We start from the raw sequence: 23,473 nt of genomic DNA on the forward strand, positions 1-23,473 counted from the left end.
GTAGTAATGTTGAGGGTTATAAAGATTGACCTCTTCTTCTTTGTGATGTTTCCAGCCTATTTTGAAGAGCCAAGGCTTCCCTCTGTGTTTACCCACAGGATTACAACCTTCTCCGCTTCTGGAAGCAAAAGAAAGATCTTGCTACACCTATTATTTGCTCACTGTTCCTAACCATTAAGGCCTGAAGAAATAAATAGCCAAACCGCAGGGTGGTGGTACACAGCGTCTTTTCCAGTAACCAGCAGGTGCCTTCTTCCCACAAACCACCCCCCACTCCACCCCTGTCCCCACTGCCCTAACACAGAAAACGGTTTATTGTCATAATGCAGTGGGGGAGAAAATATTCCTCCACTCATGGGCCATTTATTTTTCTAAATGCAGATCGGAACTTTTATTGAATTACGGCTGAAAGGTCGTAATGGCTCCCTCCTGTATGGGTCAGTGTAAATAAGGAAGAGTGAGCACATACAGAGTGGGCATTTTACTTCCCTTCATAGGTAGGTAAACAGGAAAGACGCTTGGCTGGTGAGTTTAGAGGGGAGTGGGTAGGCAGTAGGTGGAGAGACAGAGCGGGATAGAGCTGAGTAGTGACGTTGGCCGAGCCTCTTAGTTGATTCTTAGAAAATGTTTTCTACTTGCATCATCAGAGTGAATTAAAAGCGCTGTCTGGGGCGTCTGTAAATAATTCGGTAATTCCTACTGTGTCCTGCTGTTCTATTTGGCGTCAGCAAATACTGGGTGGAAATTTTTGTCTGAGCGGAAAAAGAAAGGGTATTTCACCCCGAGGCTATTGTGTGTCTGTCTCTGACAGTCAACTGGCCCGAGGAGACGACATTACACTGTTTGAAAATGTTAGACAATGTTCTTCTTTTTTCCTGTTTTTAGCAGAAACTTGTGCAGTGACGCTGCAGCAACATGCCGAAGAGCAAACGGGGGCAGCGAGAAGAGAGAAAAAGTGCCTGTATTAAACTAATGGCTATATTTTCTTTGTTTATATCTCAGTTTAGTCGAGGCATTTAGACTAATTAGCTCTGCTTTCACAGGGAAGCTTAAGTAAAAAAAAAAGCCTAAGTAGGATTACCAACAGCTGTGTGCGTGTGTGTGTGTGTGGGGGGGGGGCTCTCAAAGGGAGTTGGCCTCAAAGCTTCTAGATGTGGTTAAGGTGGCAACAGTGGTCAAAGAGCTTCCATCTCGGTCCTTTATTTACCTCCCACGACAAAATTTGATTATATTACAGATGCTTTCATGTCTGTGCTATCACACTTTAATGACTCTGACAACAACAGTCCTGCGATCACTCCTATCCAACATGAAAAAGTCTCACAAAATAGTCCACAATGGAGTGTGTGTGTGTGTCTTTCTGCAATGCGCAGACATCGGGCATCAGCACTGGAGGACACTGTCCTCGTCCGTCACCAATCACAAGCCTCAGACCTCAGAATGTTGCGAATGTTTTTGTCCCAACACACAAGTTCCTCTCTGAAATCAGTCCAGTCCTATTCAATTTGCACTGCTGCATTCCAGTGGATTTATCAGTTGACCAATATTTGCTCTACTTCTAATCACTGAAGCCAAATGTGACGCGTCTGAAGTGTCCCCAGGGAGGAGGAACGCCACAGTCGGCAGCCTCCAGTCACTGCAGACGCCAAAGACTGTCATTTCTCTGGAGAAGACATAAAATCTCCGCTTTATCTGTTCCCATCTGTCTGTGAGTGGTACTGAGGCGACGGTCTTCTTTACTAAATCATAAAGTAGGTGGTCATGAGTTTGATTGTTGAGGCTAGCCGCTGTGTGTGTGTGTGTGTGTGTGTGTGTGTGTGTGTGTGTGTGTGTGTGTGTGAGAGAGTGTGTGTGTGAGTGAGTGTGAGTGAGAGAGAGATTATGTGCGTAGGCCACTATGTCTCCAGGTCATACATCTGGGAGTCATGGTGAGCCATTAGCAGTCAGGAAAGCACCCATCGTCAGACATGCCACTGTTTTTCCCCTCCCCTGGCACTGATACACCTGTAGGCCTTTCTTTCAAAGACACCCATCTCCATTTTCAAACATCAAAGTTGCCTTTGAGAAGAGCAATTCGCACCGAGGGTGAGCCTTTCATGTGATTTGTGGAGCATGGGCGTGGCCCGTGGGGCTGACTTAAAGAGATGGACGCACCTGGCAGGTGCATGAGCCGAGCACCCACACACGCAAATATATACACAACAACCTGCATGCTATCTCTTTGTTTACTTTACAGAGAGACTGCAATATCACAGGGAAAATAACACAGCAAATGTCATTGTTTGTCTATTTGCATACTTTGTACAGTCTGTGTGCCAAATGCAAATAGAATCAACCCGCCAACTCCAACAAGCACCCCCATTGCTGTGACCCCACCCCCACCCCACCTCCACGCCTGCCATTCTCCTCCTGGAGCAGTGTGAACACACCCAGCCGAGCAAATAGAGGCAGCAAAACACGACAGCACTTGTGTGATTTTGGTGGATGCGTGGGCCTGCGGGTGGGAAAGTGTGTGAGCTCTATCTGAATGTATGCAGTTATTAGATGTACACTCTAAAAATGTAGTTTTCTGATTGGCCGCTCAATCTGTCCTCAGATATTCACAAAAATAAATTTCTTACCTCAATTTCAAAATCATTCATGCACAAGTTTTAGTTCCACATTCTTAATCGATTCATTAACCTTCATATCTTTTCTGCAGGTCTGCACAGTGTTTTTTTTTTTTTTTCTACACATTCACAGAATTGACTTTCAGTGAAAATGTTTTATTTACATGTTGACGCATTGGAACACTGTCATGCTAATTATTTCTTCAGGCTCAGGCCCCCCCCCCCACACACACACACACAAACACACACACACCCGCATCCTCCCCATGCTGTACATATTATTTCCGAACAGTATTTCACAAGCTTAAAATATTTCCAACCCTTTTTCGATCCATCTGACCTGTAGTGAGTTCATCTTTTCTTCCTGGGGACTGATTTGTTTCAGGTCAAGAGATACCGAAATACAAACGCCCCTCCCTCGTGGGTAAATAGGCAGTGGCTGATGTCATTTATAAGTGAGAGAGTGAGAAGGGCACCAAAAATAAAGTTGTGGGATTAATTGAGAATAACCCTGCAGGGTGCATCAAGTGTGTGAGCGGTGTTGCAGAGGCATCTGATACCGGCAACAAGCAGGGAGGGTCTTGACACTTAAGTCATCTGCTCCTTTTTTTTTTTTTTTCTTTTTTTTTTACTTTTATATTTCTAGCTTGGCACCCTCTCTCTTGCTGTTTGATCTGGCGTGTTGTTAAGACAGAAGTGGTGGGAGATTTTTCATTAACAGTGGCAACAGTTGTTTCCAGTTTGGCCTTGACAGAAGTTTAATAATAAAGAATGAAAGACAGAACGGGGGGTGGGGGTGGAAGGGGTATGGTGACGAATGCCGGATGTGTGATGAGGAAATCAGCAGTAAGGAAGACAAAAATACTTAGCTGAACATTTAGCCTAGTTTCTGTTCAGGGACAGAATGCTCTGTATGTGTGTGTTTATGTCCATGTATGTGTGTGAGTGTGTGTGTGTGTACATGTGCTTGCTCATCTATATCTTTTCTACGACTCAGATGTTTTAAGAAAGCACGGTGTCCTTTGTTACATTGCCGAAGGCGAGCCACCGCTGCAGTCCTGTCCATCAGGTTCTCCTGACTGGATCAGTAAACATTAATAAAACCTCCTCCCCGTCGGTGCCAGCTCCTGCCGCTGCTCGGCTGGCAGCCATGCAAATGCAGGCCCTGCACAAACAGCCTGTAAAGCCCCGTGCAGGCCAGCCCCACAGCCTGCCAGCCTGCGGACAGGTGAACACAGCACAGCCAAGTGTGGCTTCAGGCTGTCTGCACTCTATGAATGCTAAAGCTGAGATGTACAGGCAACATTGTGTGGCATTGTTAATGAAGAATAGGAGGGGATCAAAGCAGTTTTGGGATATATAACTGTCTCTGAGGATGAGATTGCTAATGAAAAAATGCTGTTAGTTTTATGTGTTGGCAACAGCGCCTCTCTGCTTTGGCTCCAAACCTACAGCCGATATAATGTGGTGCCTTGTGGTTAGAGAAGAATCTGATTATTTTTATGGTCCTAATAATGTCTGAATGTGGTAGTGTGTGTTCCTGTGCTTTGACTGTGCAGCGTCATGACTGATATTATACTCTTAGAATGTGCCTCTTGTTTAAATATGAGAGGTTCTTTATCTCATCTCAAGTAGGCTTATATCTCGAGTGATTTCTATTTTGAGTTTCTTGAAAACACTAAATTGGCCTGAAAACTAATCTCTGTCTCAGATCTGACAGCTCATTCAAACCAATTTAATGAACAATATAAATATGCCATGTTTCTAAATGCTTCATTCAATTAATTGTAATTATCTGTTTGAATGTCCTGGTTGGTGCTGGATGTGTTTTCACTGAAGAGTAACTGGATGTATTGTTTATATTTCAGAGAAGCTTTGATTCAGTATTTCAGCCGTAATAACATTAAAAGGGAGTTAATCTGGAGGAAGTGAAATCATATTCAGAGCTACTCTTTAAATTCAGGCTTTGCAGAAGTTTATTTTATTTTGTCATTCTATGAATTTCCCCTCAGCACCATGCAATAGAGTTTAATGGAGCCCTAAATTCCTCTTGCCCTATATTAAACTGTCACTTTATAGCACCCAGCGCCAGTGTAAAAGTAGCACGGCCACTCTGACGCCTCAGCTGAAGCCGTAACATGTTGACAGACAGACAGGAGACAATCTTAATGTACACAGTTATTTCCAGCCGAGACACTCGCAGATGCTCGAGAGAATGCATTTATGCACAGGCACACACTTTTTGCTTTTTTTTGCTTTTTTCTTTTCTTTAAGCCAAAGACAATCAAATTGAAACTATGCACGTACAGAGACAGACACAGTGTTTATTATTATCTTGTCCCTCCCTCCTTTGCAGTCACTGTTCTCTTTTATACCTCTGCAAATAGCTTGGGGGGGGGTTGTGCCCCTCGGCTCCCTCTCTGCCAACCATTTCCCTCCTCATGTGGCACTTGCTACCACTCTCTCTTTCCCTGCTGTGGTCTGTTTTGACTGGGCTAAATCCTCCCTGTTCCTATCTGTTCAGAGACCTCTAAAACCCTGCACTCTAGCACCATTTTAAACACCATCCCTCCATAGGCAGCTCATGAAATCCTATCCATCTCGTCTATCCCACCTTGAGCTCACAAAAAAATTCATGCATGCGCGCAGCCCTCAGCGACTGACTCATCTGGGTAACACTGCTCTCCACCTTCCCTCACACCAGCACCTTTAAACCACATGAGAATGGAGCTGCGGCTGGATGGTGGCGCTAACAGCTTCAGCGGACGAGCCTTCCCGTCAGGGCTAACAGTGGCCAGAGTCTGCCCTGTGTTAAATCAACGAGCCACTTATGTGGTCGGGCAGGTAGGACCCCTCTGACCAGCACTGGGGAAGGTAGGGGTGAGGGGTGGGTGAGGAGGACTCCACTGAGCTGAGCCACCTGCGGCTTGGAGACTCACTCAGCTCCTCTTAGTGGTCTTGGGTTATGCCTTAATATGCTTTACAGTTTCCTCTGACTAGGCCCGTCTCTGTGCCCATGCTGCACACACACACACACACACACACACACAAACCTGCACTACTATACATATGAGGACAATATACTACGCTCCATTCAATCTCTAGAGGCTTACCATAACCACTGCATGCCTAACCCCAGCCTCCACCTAGTCTTAATTCTAATCTTAACCCCAAAACCAAGTCTTAACCTCGAAATAAATCTAGTGGAGACTGTATTTTTGCACATGACCTTGTGAACAGATTTTCACCTCTACAATGTGATGAATACATCTCATACACACACACACACACACACACACACACACACACATTCTATCAAACTTTCTCACAGTGCAGTTGTTGTAGCATGTAGAAATACTGACACCCCCGCTTTCACAATCAGGAGTAGCTGCTCTGACTGGGTGGCTCTGCAGCGCTCACATCACACCACAATGCATTTGAGCAAAAACAAGAGAAGTGTTGGTGTGTGTGTGTGTGTGTGTGTGTGTGTGTGTGTGTGTGTGTGTGTGTGTGTGTGTGTGTGTGTGTGTGTGTGTGTGTGTGTGTTTGCGCGCGCGCGCGTGTGCGTGAGAGAGATTGAGAGAGAGAGAGAACGAGTGTGTGTATCAACTTACTGCGCGGTTCCCGGGGTCCATCCACGGTGACTTTGATGGCGCGGTGGTAGGTGGCCACTTGTGGCGGTCCGGTGAAGACGGTGATGGTCAGAGTGAAGCTCTTTCCTGCAGCACAGCAACATGACTATGAGATTTGTGGACTACGTTTCACTTTATGAACGGGCCTTTTCCAATTATCTGTAAAACATTTTTTATCCTTTTTGTTTGTAACAATACCTCACTTGTTCAAACTCAAATCATCACCGGCTTTTGTCCCGCTCCAGCCTTTTGATTAAAAAAAAGAAAAGAAAAGAAAAAGAAAAGAGGCCGGAGACCACCTCTTTTGATGGCCTGACTGCGGGTATGATTTAGATTATTGAGAGAATGTGTTCCAGATTATTCGAAAGAGCTTACAGCAATAGTTTATTGTTCAACAAGACAGGATCTCGCTCCCATCTGCATCAAAGTCCGTGCAGGAGGGGAGGAGGGCTGCATCACGCAGCGGGTCCGGTGCTCGTCCCCAGCAGCTCTGAGAAAGGCATCTCTTGTTAAAAAGAGACTGCGTGGGAAGAAAAGAAAAAAAGAGGAGGAATCCTCGGGTGGGGTAATTGACTACAGAAATGAAAGGTATGGGCGACTTTTTAATTCCAAGACGAGACCCATTTTCCATTCATCAAATCAAAGCTTATTTTAACCTTAAAGGGAAATAAGAAGAGGCCGGGGGAAGGCCAGAAAAGGCTCCAAGAGGGTTGATATGAAGGTCTCTTCCAGATGAAGGTGTTTGTGAGCGATCAGTCGTTTAAAGTTATTTTCAGTTCAGGATATTTGGTTATTTAGCTTTTGAAAATTGAGGTTTTGATTTTTCTCAATATAGTACAAAAATGCAGCAGCAGGCCCATGCATTAACCACAGCATCCTGCAAAAAGGCCTGTCGCTATGTGATTTTCTTTAAAATCATTATTACTTAGAGCAATTAAACGCAATACCAATGAAAATCTAGTGCGTTTTAGGCTTCGAGCTTTCTGGTGGTGGGGTTCGTTTCTGGCAGATTTGCCTCCGGGGCATGAATTGTAGGTGGTTTTTCACCCATCCCACAGATTGACATCACGTGCATAATTATTTGTAGACTTATTTCCTTGGATTAGGAAAGTTAGACTATAGTCACATCGCAACAGTGCACCGTGACGCAAGCCAGATGTTTCGGATGACACCCATGGACGTCAGTTGGCAGAGTGTGGGCACTCGCCGTACCCACACCTAAATGATTCCACATTTGCGGGTTTTATCTTTGTAACATGCAACAGAGATCAGGCCGAAACTGACAGATAGTCATTTGAAAGCTATATTTTAAGGAGCATAATGGATACCACTTTCTTATGTGTGCGTCTGTGCAACATATCTAGTGACCAAGACGTTTTAACAATAATTCACATTCACTAAAAAATAATAATACGCTGTCAGCTGTCAGTGAGACCCAGAAATATGATCCATTATTATTATTAATATAAGCGCGTTTCCAAATGTTGCTGCAAATGACAATACAAGCAGAGACTACCATTCTCTAAGTGTGTGTGTGTGTGTGTGTGTGTGTGTGTGTGTGTGTGTGTGTGTGTGTGTGTGTGTGTGTGTGTGTGTGTGTGTGTGTGTGTGTGTGTGTGTGTGTGTGTGTATGTATATACGCGTGTGTGCGCGTGTGTATGAGTGTATGCGGTGAGAAAGAGGCAGACTTGCAGCTCAGCTCACCTCGTCCGCTCCTGCCCACGAAGCGCAGGTCGTTGAAACGGGCAACCTGGTTCTTCATCACCGCAGAGGCGTTCCTCAGCTCGGCCGAGTAGTTCTCGTCGTTCCCGGCCATCACGGTGACCAGAGTCCCGTCGGGAACATCACCGAGAGCCACGACCTGTGCACAGGAGACAGCGAGCGGTCACTCCGGGTCACCAAACCAAAATGTACACAACTGCGCGCGTAAAACCGCATCCTGCTGCCATAATATTAAACACGAACTTAGTCAGTTTCACCACAATGTCAACAATAAAGCTAATTGTACAGCTGGGAGATTTCCTAAAATAGACACCTCCAACGAAGCTTGTTTTACATCTAAATCTAAATTTTACAAACATCTGTATGGCATGCATTTCATTTCCTCCTGTGTTACTGTTATTTATTCCCCCTGTGTTCTTATCGGATCTGAGCCAAACACATGATTTACGCAAAACAAGGCCTAATATTGACAAAGGCCACAAATATTTACCTATAAAGCATCCAAATAAAATATAGTTCAGAAAAATCTAATAATAAAAAAACAGATCAGCTCTATTTTGTAATTTCAGACCTCTGTTCTGTGGCCGAACAATTTCTGGCCCGATTTAGGATGTTATAATTCTGGATAGTGCAGTTTTAAGCTAATAAAAGCAAAGCTTATCTGTGCGTTTTTTAATAATTTAGCATTCTACACAAATTCAATATAAGCACAACTTCCAAAGCCCACTCATTTATAAATATATGCAATTAAACTACCTTCTTAAAATGTGTCTCGGTGTTCTTCAATCTTTTTTTTTTTTTTTTTAAGTTTTTTTTTTCTCGTGCATTTTCTACAGTAAGAAAACCGCAGTGTGGGTAATTAAAAAGAAGATATAATAAATGATAATTAAAAGCCATGTGTCTTGCCTTGAAAGCCACGGGCAGCGTCTTGTTGCACCTCCAGTGAGAAGGGAGGACAGAGCAGAGAAAGTTGGGGCTGTCGGTCCGGACCAGCTCGCCGGCGTGGTCCGCCAAGACGTCCACCACGTTCCTGGTGTCCGGTCTTGACCTGAGGGGCCCCGGGGTGGCCATGGCCCCGTTGCCGTCTCCAATCTTACTGCAGGGGAAGGACGTGGAGGGCGGCGTGAACCGTCTGGTGGTGGGCGGCTCTACGGGAATATGCATCACAACAGCTTGGGTCAGTGCCACCTGACTGGCTTGTGTCAGAGGAGAAGGACTCTTTGGGAGAAAAACAGGGTTTTTGTTCTTTTCCTCCGCACGCGGATGGTCTCAGGAGTCCAGTGTTTGAGCGCCAAGGATGGAGGCGAGAGCGCACTAGAGGTCTGAGTGAAGAGAGCCTCGCTACCTTAACACAGACAGTAAACTGATGACTGTGTGCTAAATCATCTGCACAGGATGTGTCAGCCTGACGAACATCAGGGTCGCTCTGTTTTTCACTAACTTCAGAAGAAAGCGCACAAAACAATAGACCTCCAAAGTCTCTCAGTGCTGAATCAGTCTTTTATCGCACACCTTATCTGCCGTACACTTGATGGACAACAACCAGCCGCGTGTGTACAATATATCAACACCACAAACCGCTCGGCTTTCACTTTGAAATCGCAAATCAGTCAGTGAATCCTCTAAACGGTGACCTGATCTGTTGGCAGTGATCAGATAATCCAGACGTGGTGTAAAAAAAAAAAAAAAAGTTAGGCAATCCTGCTCACTGCCTCTCCCCGCTAAAGTTTAGAGAAAAGGTGATCGCGACTAAACAGTCAGTTTGCCAGACGCCTCTTCAGACCTCACCAGACTCCGCTGAACAAACCCGTAAAACTAAATTTCTCAACCCCGAAAATCTACAGTCAAACTGCAGCTGAAGAATATCAGTGTCCTTCTCGTGCGGAGAACTTCTTGCAACTTTATCCTCGTTGGTTCTTCCCACACAAAAAAAAAACCCAAAGTTATTTTGGGATAAAAGGGATTGTCCTGTCGCTCCAGTTGGATTTCCTCTCAGGTTATCCTTTATCGCAGGAATACAGGGCGCAAAGAAGGAGCCGTGAGGCTGAACGGAGTGCAGAGTGCCGCGATATTATTTTACCCGAGTCATTTTAGTGTTTAGTGGTTGGGAGTGTGGAGATGATTTCCACCAATGAATCTGCTGGGTTGGGCTTTCACCAGGCCAATCAAACTCTCCGGTGCTCCTTCTGCAGCCCTGTACTGTTGTCACACACCAGCTGAATTATTAATACAGATCTGTGCTTCTCTCTCTGCTGGAGTTTTAATATATTATATAGACATGACAGAGAGAAGTGAGGAGGCATTATGATATGTAAGGAAAAAATGTTTTGTATAAGGGGCAGTGGGGTTTAATAGAACTGCACAGAAATGAATGATTTGGATACAAATTGATTTTACATTACAACCAGTGATCAAAGCACAGATGAAGCAACTATAAATGTATTAGACCTTAAATCTGATGGAGTTTAAGGTGAAAAAAAAATCCTGATCCTAATCCTGGTTTGTGTGGAGATGATGAATTATTAGTCTCACAGGGAACGATATTAAATCATGTGATAATACTGTATAAGATGAAAGATGTGCACCTTTACCTCAGTCACGTTGGTTTATCACATCACCTCCTCTGACCTATTTTTATTTGAACTGTTTATGATTTATCTACAGGAGGATTTCGGCAGCGCAGGCCTGTGGTTTTACCCTCATTTATTCATTTTCAAAAGCTATTACATGTGGCGGCTTCACACCTTCTCTCCAGGTCAATGCATTTTTCATAAAGGGAAATTATGGGTTTAAGACAGATTCGTATCACTTTAATTGAGTGAACTGAATTAAATAAGAAAATTAAAGTTTTCTCTTCCACATCAAACGACACAATGGAGCAGTAAGTGCGTGTGCCAGCGGCTGAATTCATTAGCAGCCTGAGATGTTGAGGGTTACGTCGACACACACCCTGCACACCCTCCGCCGTGCTGCTTTCTGACACTAGTTGGCGTATTTGCCTTTTCAATCGATGTCAGCTCAGACAGTCTCAGGCAGACATTTCACATCTGCACAGAAAAGGAAACTTTAATCTGTCTCTCACACAGTCGGAAATCTGAATCAATTTCGACTTCAGTTCAATCAGTTAAATGAAATATACGTTTGTGAGGCTTTTTTTTTGTCGTTGAAAGATATTTTTTTCACATCTGTCATTTGAGTTTCTGCCTGAATCACAACTTAATTATTATTGAGAAATTAAATTATTATAAAAAGCAGTGACAGTAATTCGTTTAATAGTCGCACATTGAAACCACGTGATGGGTTAGAGTTAATATTTCCTTCTCTAAATACGACATTTATAGATTTAATTTATTCACCGTTTTCTGTCTTTTACTGTAAATGCAAATGTTACTTCTTAAACATCTTTATATCAGTTAACCTGGTCGGGTCTGATGAGCACTGATATAGTTTATTATTTATTTATTATTAGAGTTATCATTATTTCTACAATGATTTGCGACTTGACTGGTGCAGAAAATGAAAAAAAAAATTCTGTCAACTTTGATTTAAAAGAAAACAAAAATAAATAAAATGACGAAAAAAATCATAATAAATGACTCGGTATCATTCTAACTGGCAATAAATAAATGATGAACAAGTCGTGGATTTTCATTGAAGCGCATTTTTAAAATGCATTCAATCAATAGATGTTTCCTTTGAATAATAATACATTTTATTTCAGTGTGCGCGTGTGTGGCGGTTTTTAAGTTGTTTACTTGCATGAGAATAAATTCAGTGCAGTTAAGTGGCGCGAGGAGTCATCGGAGTGGCTTCAGACTTTCCCACAATTTCCCTCCTAACGCACTGATCCAAGTCAGAGAGACAGAGGAAGCTGCAGGTGGAAGATTTAAACACGTTCAAAAATGATGATAATAATTTAAAAAAATAAAATAAAAAGAGGATTCCTTTATGTGCAAATGTCCAAATAAAGTGTGAATATTAGAGGTGAGCTTTTGATGTGGGACCTGGTCACAGAAATCACTGTCAGTGTCAGTGGTGTGTCAGTGCAGCATTAACACAAGCAGAAAAAAAAACTGTATATACAGCAGCTACCACACGTGTCTGAAGGATCTGTCCTCAGAAAGTGCTGCTAGAAAATAGTTCTATAAATCAAATCTACATAAAACATCTGTTTAACTCTTCTCATTTTTTTAGTTTCATCTTTATTTTTTTTACTTTTGTTTTTTTGGGTGTGCCTCTCTTGAGATCACAGAAGCTAACCAATAAGCTTGTTAAAACACTCTGACTCCCTCTGTGTGTTTGCTTTTGTGTTTGGTGATCTAGGACAGTTGTTCAGTGAGGTGTGGGGTCTCAAGGGGGTTAACAGTAAAATAAAAAAATAAAAAAACTCACTATTTTATTGTCCAGGTTAAAAATGATAGCAATGACAGAAGTAAAGCATATTTGAGTCCTGATAGAAAAGCCATCACCACCATCCTGTGAACTCACAGCTGACAACAACAAGGTTCCCAGGGAGAGATCATCTAACATGCATCAGTTCTGGTGTTTCTCACTTGAAAATGTGAATCAAAGAATCTTATTTCACAGTCCGATCACTCCATGTAACAGCAGCAGTTCAATCTCCACAATCCCCGGTACAAGAAAAAAAAAATCATCTCTGATCAGATCACCTATCATGCGGCCTCTATTTTGAGAAATGCTCAACTGGGACAATGACAATGCCAGTGATATTTTAGTCATCCTCCTGCCCTAGTTCATTATTAATATGTGACCACACGCCCCAGCTATACCCTGCCCAGCTGTAATGTGCGCTCCGGGCGCCTGTCACATTTAGACCTCCGCATTTCAACATGCAGTTTCTACAGTTTCAGCCGCACAGGCAGTGAGGATAGAGCCCGTCGTGCCCCTGAACGATTTTTAATGATCCGGGTGGGTTGAGCCTGAAATTAAGACAGAACTCCTGGAGGATATGTGAAACCCCCGGACCCACTTCAAATAGGCCTTCGCATATATGATGCTTAGCATTCAAGAATGAAAAGAAAATGGATCCTTTTGGATATGAATCAAGAAATCAGCTTGTTGTTTGCTGATGGGTTAAAACTTGTGACTGGGAGGTTGTCTTCATCACTGTATTCCTGATCTGAATCTTAATGTAAGCTCATAACAAAATATGAATTTCAAGAGAATCCTTCAAGTCCTTCTACAGCACCATGGTCAAACACATCTGATTCAACTATGACACAGGAGAACCCTCAATGAATTCACAAAATGAAGATTAGCTGGAGTCCTGACCAAAGGACAGTAACGAGCTTCCTCTTCTGCGTGCACAAAGCCAAAGGAATCCCTGTTTACTTTCAGAGTCATGTATAATGAGTCAGACTGAGAAGACTAAGACTAAGAGCGTGATCCCGATTAGCAGAGAAACCAGAGGAAGCCTTTGGGGTCCGTAAACGTATACCTGACTCTAAGTGCCACCCACGCTTCTTTCAGTGCAACTTAAAAGCCCCTATGAAGATGGGGACAGTCTCAGATACGTGGAGATCCCTTTAGAGTTCTTCTTTTTTTTTTTTTTTTTACTGAATATGATCTATTAGCCTGTGTAAACTCCCGGGCTATTTTCAGACATGCACACATAAGCCCTTGGATGGGTAGCTATTCATTTGGAAAAGGGGGCTATGGGGGCAATTAGAAATAGTTTGAGGTTCAGCGATGACATAAGACAAAGATTTCTATCTTTAGAGGAGCTGTGGCGGTCACACATTTCTGTACATTCACAAATTACAGGGCAAGCTTTGGCCCTCAACCCACCGAATGCATTCCTTCCGAAAAGTGTCTGCTCAAATTTCAGCCGGGGGTTTCTGCTCAGTGGAAATATGAGTGTTCTGAATGGACGACTTCTATGAAATGGAGTTTTATTCCTCTCGGATTAAATTAGCTCTACTTTGGGGCTTGGGGTATTTTTTTGTATGACTGATGAATTCTGCGGTGGCTGTGGAACGCCGGGCTTGTTTACCGTTCCCTCCCTTTTTTTGAAACATAGCTCACTATGAAATGGACTTTTTCTGCTTGATATGACAAGAGTGTCTGTGATTAGACTTCCAAGCATGATGTAAGTCACCAAAGCCATTTGTGCCAGTCCCCTCAAAGCCAAATCATATTCTAGCGTCGGAGTGTTTATATACACAAGTATATGGAGAAACTTTTAAACAACAGTGAGTGGGTACAGACTGTTTGGGTTTTGGGCTCTTGCTGCTCTGATGGCTGATTCTTCCCAAATTTTGATTACAAAATGTGTCAGCACATCACAATTGGTGGTCATTTTTGTCCATTTTGATGTTCAGACAAGAAAATAGGAAACACATTGAACAATTTTGATCACATAAATTCTTGTGTTATTTTTTCTCCACCAAGGCTGTCTGTGTTAGTTTTAATGATCACTGGAATTCATTTGAGCATTCGAGCTTTGTTTTAGCTCTTAATGACCCTAAAACACTCCATTTTTATTTTAATTTCTGTGGTTTACTTCTATAGTTTAGGACTTTAGAGATCCAGTAACTCATGAGAGTGTCAGGTCCCAATTTCAGATCCTTGAAGGCGTTTAGAGTATACATTATCCTAAAAGTGATGAAGAGGATGGTGACATTTCCAAACCCAGCAGCTAATTACTATGTGAGCATGATGAGCTGAGATGCGGCAGTCACCAGAGGAGACAATGAGCACATTCATTTCATGCATCTTTAATACTCTGCTTTCATTTTATAAAAGGTGCAGAGCGGAGCCAAGGGCTTATTAAAGCCCTCTGAATCAATTGAGCACAATAATGGCTGTTGGGGGACGACTCCAACTATGTTTTTATTTCTGTCTGCTGAATGTAAATGGGCTTCTTAAAGACTGCATTCATTATCAAACATACCAAGCGTGGATATGTCTGTTTGACACTTCATTTCATACTGAATACATTCTGGGATGAGTTTGGTACTGGTACCACTCGATGTTTCCCAACCTGCTAGAGTACAATTTTAAATGTACTTTACTTCAGTAACCTCTTTTTATGCAGTTCTACACTAAATTTCAGAAGGAAACATAACATAGTAGTTTTTTACCTTACTACACTAATTTGACAGCCATTGCTACTAGTTATTTTTTTAATTAAGATTTTACACTAAAAAACATGATAAGCCTATAAAATACAATGGATTATTAAAGATGAAACCGATGCTTCCCAATCTTTTTGGCTTCAAGTTCAAGTGTCTTATTATTGATTCCACTAAAAAGGCATGCAGTTCCCCTCTGAACCTCTGTTTCATTTAGACAAACATGCAAGGTCCAAAGAAGTAAAATTATCCGATATTTAAAAAAACAAAGATTTCAGAATAGTCCAAAACAACCACCGTAAAATACTACTTTACACATGGATGTTTAAATATTAACAATCTAATACTATCATCTGTTGTTTATCAGCGACAGGGGCAGCTTTTCTGCAGAAAGAGTAGCTTGCTTATGTCACTTTAAGGCCCCACTATTTAATTTTTGAAAGAAGAATTAACACATTCTTCCACCCTGCAACTGAAAAGTTGAATTCACCACGAATAAAATTCACCGTTCCTTTAATCAGAACACTCAGGAATTTTACTGCTACAGCCTCATTTGTTCTGGTGTGACCAGTAGCATAGTAGCGAACGTTAGCAAACGTTTTACTGAATCAGTTTGCTGAATTTTTCTGACTCTTCCCTATTGGTGCTTTTTATACTATGGTTTAGTATGTACTGTTATCTTGTAATCATCACCACTTGTGCTTATAGCTCAACAAAAGTCACTCAGTTTAAGTTTGCTGATAATATTTTCATACTTTCACTTAGGTACAATTTTGAATGCAGGACTTTAACTTGTAATGGAGTACTTTTACATTGCAGTATGGGTACTTTTACCTAAGAAAAGGATCTGAATACTTCTTTCACATCTGCTAAAGAGGGGGCTGCTGCAGGTCAGATTTGGTGCATGAGTATAATGCGGTGGCACAACCAAACACACCTCAGTTTTAATACCATAGAAAAAATCAGGACCCACTTCTGTCTTGTTAACAACGACTCCAAAAGTCATGAGAGGCACAGTGAGACACACGATGGCTTCGCTGTGATTGGGGGTTGAATGTGGTCAGGCCCCCCCTCCCTGGCCTTTCAGTGGCAGTTCAATGGCACACACCACACCCGAGTCAGGCAGGGGGGAACTCGCCGTAAACCCCAGTGTCACGGTCGCTCCGCCCTCACATCATCCGTCGGGTACACTCACCCGACGATGACAGTCAGCAGCCTGTGATGTGGTTCGCAGGCCTGTTTATTCTTTGGAAACCCACTAAAAGTAGCATTGGATGGTAAGCTTACCAAAAGGCCTCAGTGCTATTATAGGAGCACTTTGGGTTGAGTTTTGATCTGGTGGGATTGTAAATAGGGCCCTGCCTTGCTGCGGAGCACCACTTTTGGGCTATATTGTTTAGTGTGACCTGAAGGAAGCTTTCTGATATTCAGGGGGATTTGTAACCAGGACCAAAATCGAAAATCGATATGACTTGTGGAGCTTAGGGTTGTGTACTTCATGAGGACATCAGTGTATGTTTTTTCATAATGTTGACGATGATGGACAAAGGCCTCCAAAATGTACCCTGTTCTCCTTTTTCTTCATTTTACTGAAGGACAGATTGTATTTTTTTCCAGGGTCTTTATTTACCCCTGAAAGTCAGTATAACTTTTAAATCTAAATGAGTCCCATAAATACGTCAACTCCCCCATTTTTTTCAGTTGTGGTTTTTAGTGTGAGCTATAATCATTTCTCATCTTTCTTTGTCTCTGTGTCTGACTGTCTATTTGTGTGTAACGACACACACACACACACAGATCCACACACACAAATGCACAGTGTTTCTCTTTTTCTGGCGAGAGCTTCTGATGCAAGGACGGCAATCTGTAATCTGTAGTAATTGCATGTTGCAGAAAAACATTTTTCCGCTGTGGTAATCGCTGCAATATGTGCAGTTGTGTTGCCAAAGTGACAGCACCCCCACCCCCTACAGACACACACACACACACACACACACACATCCACACACACACACACACACACACACACACACACACACACACACACACACACACACACACACACACAGAAGCACACATACACAGAGTATCTTGACTCACTCTGACTTTACCAAATGTGTCCAGCAAAAATTCTGGAGACTGCTCCTCAGGATGGCTGAGGGACAGAGATAAACTGTTGTACTGTGACAGACTTGCAACCACTAAGCAGTACACACACCTGTGGTGCTGTCATGCTGCATTCACCTTGTGCAAAAGATTTACAGTTCCTGCCAGTGACAGTTTAACTGCCATGCAGCCACGGTGCCAGAGCCCTGCCAGAGCCCTGCCAGAGCCCAGCTGCCACACACAGATCAGGACACGAATCTTTCACAGGAGCCACATCAATTCACTCTCTGTGCTCCGTTTTAACAGCTATCTCACATTGCAAGCAGGTGATGAAATTACCCAGAGCGTGTCTTATACTAATACCTTAATAATACTTGTAAATTTGTCTGAGAGAATGGAGATTTGTCAGAGTTCCTCCTGATTAGTGGAAGTTAAAGTCACATTAGCTGTAAGGAGTCTAGTGACAGTCTGTGGCTGAATCATCGATTTATCAAAGCATTTCACCACTCTGACATCAGCATCTACTCTGTTGTACTGCGGCGCAGGTTTGTGAGGTCATCACCACCGTGAGACCGAGGGCAAACTATGTTTTACTTTCTCACCGCCACAGCAGATAAGCTCTCTCCCTCTCTCTCTCTTTCTCTCGTTCTCTCTCTTTCACACACTCTCTCTCTCTCTCTCTCTCTTTCTCTCTCATTGCAGCTCAGCAGCGCCACACATTTATGATATCATTACCCACTGCGTCATCACACCCCTATGCTCAACAGAGCCCCAAACTATGTCAGCCCAGTTGGGCTTTCTTACGTTGCACTTGTCTACGTGTAACCACACACACCTAGAATAAGGACAAGTAATGCTCAGAGACATTTATAGATACACGGCACAGACACCAAGACTGCAACCAGACTGTGTGTGCAAACCTTTTCCTCTCTGGGCTGCTACTCTGACTGCTGAAGCCATCCAACCTCCCAGCAGTTGAACTTCCCTGTGTCTCTAATGGAGTCTCTCTGTCAGATCAAACAGCTCCCACTGACGAGGAGAGGAGACAGATCGCAGCGCTGGAAGCCGTTCAGTCTGACAGCCCGAACACGTTTGACTGGCAACGCAGTCTGTGTCTGCTCTTCCATCGCTAGAGATCCCACACAAATATAGTAGCGCCACCAGAGAGGGGAAGAGGGGGTGAAGAGCAGGGAGGGGGTAAGGGAGCCCGAGCCCGTCGGCTCAGAAAATAAGTTGTGAGGCGTCCCTCTCACACAAAAGCAAAGCCCCATAGCTCAGTCTTTTCTCAAAATGAAATCGCATGTGAGCCGAATATTAGGAAGTGCGCATGGCTTCCAGCAACCACCAACCATTATAGCAGAGCCTGTAAACCACATTTTCACCAGCAGACAATGCCCCTTTGTGCTTGTTGTGTGGCTGTCCCCTCTCGCTGGAACCCAGAGAGAAGCCCTGCACGTTTAAACACAGTGAAGATTACAGTGACGAAGTGAGGATGAGTGATGAAGAGGAAGTGTCAATTTTAGATCTCTGGTTAATTAGTGACAGTCGTGTCAGGAGGGGCAAGCAGGACAGTCTGCCCTCATTTAGCCCCATAGCGAGCGGGACCTTTGATGTGGTTGCATATGGAATGCTGTTGTTCATTCCTCCCTGCAACAAAAGCCACATGTTTTTATTTTTTGAGACTAGGACCCTGTTACTGTGAAGGAACACGGTGAGGTATGTAACGTATGAAATGAATGACATGAACGTTAACCAGCAAAGCACAAGTCAGAGAGGACTCTGCGGAGCAGGCACTGGGCCAGATGTATTGTTCCTAGCTGCATCATACATTCATATTCAGATTGTTTTAAAGAGTCCTCCCTGTTGTTTGTGCATGAATGATGTTACTGCGCACACACAATCAGGAATAGCCTCATGTGAATACACACAAATACACACAGTGAAAACTTTTCAACTATTGTCATCAGTGTTTGTCCCTTTCCGCTCCTTTCATCACTGTTGAGGGACTCTTTCAACAGGGGTCATTCCAGGTTCTGTCACACTCATTCAAGTGCAAATGGACTTCAAAGAGCCCCCAAATATTGAATTTGCATTTATTTCCCTCTTCAGAGGGGTTCAGCCTCCCGAGCACCATCTGACTCACCGCAAAATCCAACCAGATTCGAGCAGGAACCCGGCGCTGGATTCCTGACAAGTGTCCGTGCCACTTTCCTCTGCAGACGTGAGACAACTCTTGGAAAGTACTCAGCTGGCCCTCGGGGCTTTTCATCGTAAGGAAACAAGGGTGTGGCGACTCTCAGCCTGCAAGCCAAAGAGCTCAGGAGAGTACTTAGACACATAATATTGTCATCCCTCATAAATCCAATCTTTTGCACAGTAAGTGATTATTGTCAATCATTCCAATTGATTTCAAATTAAATCAAAAGAAAATTAATCATCCCCATATGTTACTCAGACTTTCTGCAGCAACTGCCGAGAGTCGCTGTGTTGCATGCAACTCAGTTTCTGTGATGTCTTTGGGCTCCACTCCCAGTTCTAGATTAAGAAAACCTAATTGGAGGCTAAAACGTATTTTCAATGGAGTTCCTCCATTGAAATCATTGCTTGAGTCAAGGACTTGGCTTAATTGAAGTCCGGGAAACCACCCGTGTGTCCGAAGTGACTGAATGTTTCCTCTCATCATCTCCATCGCTAATCAGTAGTGGCGTTGCCCATGTACAGTTAGCACCCTGGCCACGTGGAGCTAGCATAGTAAGGCAGGACTTTTCCCTCTTTGACTCAGGGCCTGAGGCGTTCATTGAGGCTTTGCTGTAACTGCACACTAATCCCCTGATTGCTGTGTTTAGGCCCGGCACGTCGCTGCTCCACGTCAAGGCGGCCGCGGCTAACGACGAGCTAATGACACAACGATGACAAGGAGTGTTTGTAAACCCAATCAGAAGCCTGGAGTCTGGCTGCCTGGTGATTAGGTTAATCAAACTCTATACTGACTGAATGACTGGCTCGCTGTCTGCCTCTTATGTCATCACGCTGATTAAAGGGGAAAAGTTGTGCTCAAGTCTGTCAGGCACTTCTAACACAAACGTCTTTCTGCCAGGTTGGCAGTGTTAGCACAGCTAGCTGTCATGCTATAAAGTGGAGACTTGGGGGGACTCACTACTTAATTGAGGACTAACTTGATTCCAGTGTTATTTTACTTTAAGAAGACCGAATGCGTGAGGATGCTTTCTAGGTCGCATTTTTCACTCGGCGGACAGTGAATTCAACAAGGTCTTAGCTCAGAGGAAAGGCTCACTGGTTAGAAACTCTCAGTCCTGTCAGTACAACACTAACCACAGAACACAGTAGTTGGTTAAATATATTTTTTTGAAGCACAAGATAGAATTTGGCACTTTATAAAATCAAGAAAGCAGTCAGTGATATTTTTCAGTTAAGTCCTCTGCTGTTTAGTCACCATGTGTGTAATTCTGCTGGACTAAGGCATCGGGAGACCATATGTTAGTCCTGACCAGCTATTACGGTGAGGTCAGACAGCATTTACAGGGAAAAAGCGTCACGGTCATCATGTTGACATGCTCTGCTCCTCTCTGACTCAGCAGGAGGAAAAACTCAGGCGGTGGACTTCTGTGTGTGTGTGTGTGTGTGTGTGTGTGTGTCTGTGTGTGTGTGTGTGTGTGTGTGTGTGTGTGTATGTGTGTGAGAGACAGGCTGTATGTGCCAGTAGCAGTTTGTGCATGTATACCATAAAGTTCCCTGTGTGTTTGAGTTCGTGACGGCAGCATTTTGGGCTGTGAGAACGGTACTTGCAGCAGACAGAGTGACCTCCCAGCAGACAGACTGTGGAGAGGAGATGGAAGGGACACTTCTGCTGCACAGCTGAGGGGGAATCCCTGGCATAGTGTTTCCTACTGAGCCAATACAGAAGTGAGCAGCTGCAGAGAAAGCTCGCTAAAGTTTACTTGAGGGCAAAACCTGATGCAATACAGGGATAATAGATCATATTTATGCAATAAAAAATATAATTGTATTTTTTGAATATTTCATTCAAAGGAGTAGTCTAGCATTTTGGGAAATTATTATATTTGGGACCAAAACTAAGGTGTCAACCAATTTTTGGTTTTATGGGGGGGTTGTGTGTGGGATTATTTCTTGGCTGGCAATTTCCTGGAGTCTTGTCATCATCATGTGGTTAAGAAGTCAAACCATGAAACAGTCAGACACATAACCCCTGTAAAACTGCAGATTGTCATTTTTACTCTGCAATTTTTGTACAAATTAAACAAACAACATGTAATGTGTTAAATAGAGCTTTAAAAGGTGCTGGTGGACAGAGCAAGGCTAGCTGTTTACCACTGTTTGCAGTCTTTATCCTAAGCTAACTGGCTGCTTGCTGGTTCATATTTAACCAACAGATACTGTATGAGAGTGATATGAATCTCCTCTAACTGTAATTCTTTATTTCTCAAAATGATATAACTATTCTTTCACTTATGTTTTAGTCAAAACATAAATGATGGCGCTGAACTCCCACTGAAGAGCTGAGTAGAAAAGCACAATTAGGTGGCCCATTACCGATGCAGTTAGCAGCACTGTCAGTTATTTGTACCCCCCAATGAATAGTCCAAGAAAACTATAATCCCATTTTTGAAATGCTGCCTCCACAAAAAATCAATTCCCTGTGGTTAAAGTTGTGTTTGAAAACATGTTTTATTGCAGCAAGGACAACTAACTGTATGTAAACAAGTTGAGAAAAAAATGTCTGGGAAAATAGAGAATCAGAAAACATTTCATAGCCTGCAGCCTCTCACATCCTATCATTATCTGCATTTTTCCTCCACCGTAATTAAGTTTTTTCTTTATTGCTTATGGGAAGAGGGATAGGCTATAAGGATGTTTTGAGCATGATTAAAGTTGCTCATAATGAAGTGAAGATTCATTCTGGAAGATGGATCTTTTTGTCTGTGAAAAACATTCCTTTAAATCCTTTGATGGTGACAGAGTGAGTTCCTCTAGGCCTTAGATCTCTGCTAAACTTTCACACATGATAAAATAAAACCCTCTGTTCCTCCTGTGTTCCATCTTATGTATTTAAAAAAAGAGTTGCTGTCTGCTGATATGTTTCTGAACATGTGGGATCTCCATAAGTTTGACTCATTTTATGTGCTGCCGACCAGACCCATGCCCGCCCATTAAAGTAATTTGTGGGTTCGAATGCAACTGTAATGTTAAAAACAAAAGTGCACAGCAATCGACGTTATGCTTAGTCACACACAGATTTTTGGCTTTTCCTTCTCACTGCAACAGAAAAGGATGTTGTTGACAACATCTGTTTAACGATACAGGGAGGGGTCCAAACAATAAGTCTTCTTTATCTGAGTCAAACTCAGGTCACAGCTCTCTCTAATTGTAGTCGGAGTCACTGAAAACAAACCAAACCTGTGATGGAGCAAATGTTTTATTTCACGTTTTACTTTGAATTGTTCATCTTATTTCCAGCTTTGCTACCAAATTCCATATACCAGTGTAATTGCTGCATAAATTTAGGTTAATAATCCATAAATTAGCTTAAAATAATTCTTGTGTTTATTCTACAACCCCAGCCTTACCATGTAATAAGCTGTGGGGCTGGCCTGTGGTTTAGGGCGTAGGTTTAAAACAAAATTAAGAAACAGAAAATTGCGAGAAAGGCTTTTCCTTAATTTAGTCATCCACCATGCAGGACAGATGAGATCATGAAGAGTCTAATAACAGTGATGTGGGTTTAATCATTTTAACGTAAGGGTTTATATGAAATATTATCAGCTCGTAAGTGAAACAAATGAACCGTTAAGAAATGAGTCATAGACATAGAAGAGCCTCATCCGGTATGCGCATTACTTTTTAAAAATCAAGCTAAAGAATTTTATGTTGTGACCATTTCCACCTCATTATCCAATTATGCAAACATTTTCAAAGTCTGCATATTTTCCTGCCTACATGCAGTTTGTTCTTGTTTCGATTTCTTCTTCACGTCAGTTGAAGAAGCTGCTCCAGACATTATAAATTCCTTTGACATCACTATCTGGACATTTGTGTCTCCCATACCAGTTATTATTTAACCACCACTCTTTAATAATCATGTAAGACTATAGTACGTATTCACTCCTTTTCATGTGAGGATGACCTCAGTGAATGTGTTCAGCATGCATCCACTGAGTCCAATGCCCTCACAGCTGCCATGCACAATCAGATCACAGAGTTTAAAATGCAGGCTAACTCTGGATGAACCGTGTTAAAGGGCGCTGAGACACCAAGGCCGAGTATTCTTCCT

At 42.9% G+C, this 23,473-nt stretch overlaps 1 protein-coding gene across 5 annotated transcripts in view; it reads right to left on the reverse strand.

The window, feature by feature from the left end:
- runx3 (RUNX family transcription factor 3) overlaps nt 1–23,473 on the reverse strand; it is a 49,398-nt gene that overhangs the window by 21,183 nt on the left and 4,742 nt on the right. For 4 of the 5 annotated variants that reach the window (XM_056392931.1, XM_056392930.1, XM_056392926.1 and 1 more), the window contains exons 3-5: nt 8,870–9,111; nt 7,946–8,102; nt 6,224–6,328 (exon numbers count right to left, since the gene is read on the reverse strand). In XM_056392931.1, coding sequence (XP_056248906.1) covers nt 6,224–6,328; nt 7,946–8,102; nt 8,870–9,111 — 504 coding nt within the window. Of the gene's footprint in view, nt 1–6,223; nt 6,329–7,945; nt 8,103–8,869; nt 9,112–18,083; nt 18,154–23,473 lie in introns of those variants that run through there. The other variant, XM_056392929.1, reaches the window with a different exon arrangement.

This window comes from Seriola aureovittata, chromosome 13 (assembly GCF_021018895.1).
Source record: "Seriola aureovittata isolate HTS-2021-v1 ecotype China chromosome 13, ASM2101889v1, whole genome shotgun sequence".
Lineage (NCBI taxonomy): Eukaryota > Metazoa > Chordata > Actinopteri > Carangiformes > Carangidae > Seriola > Seriola aureovittata.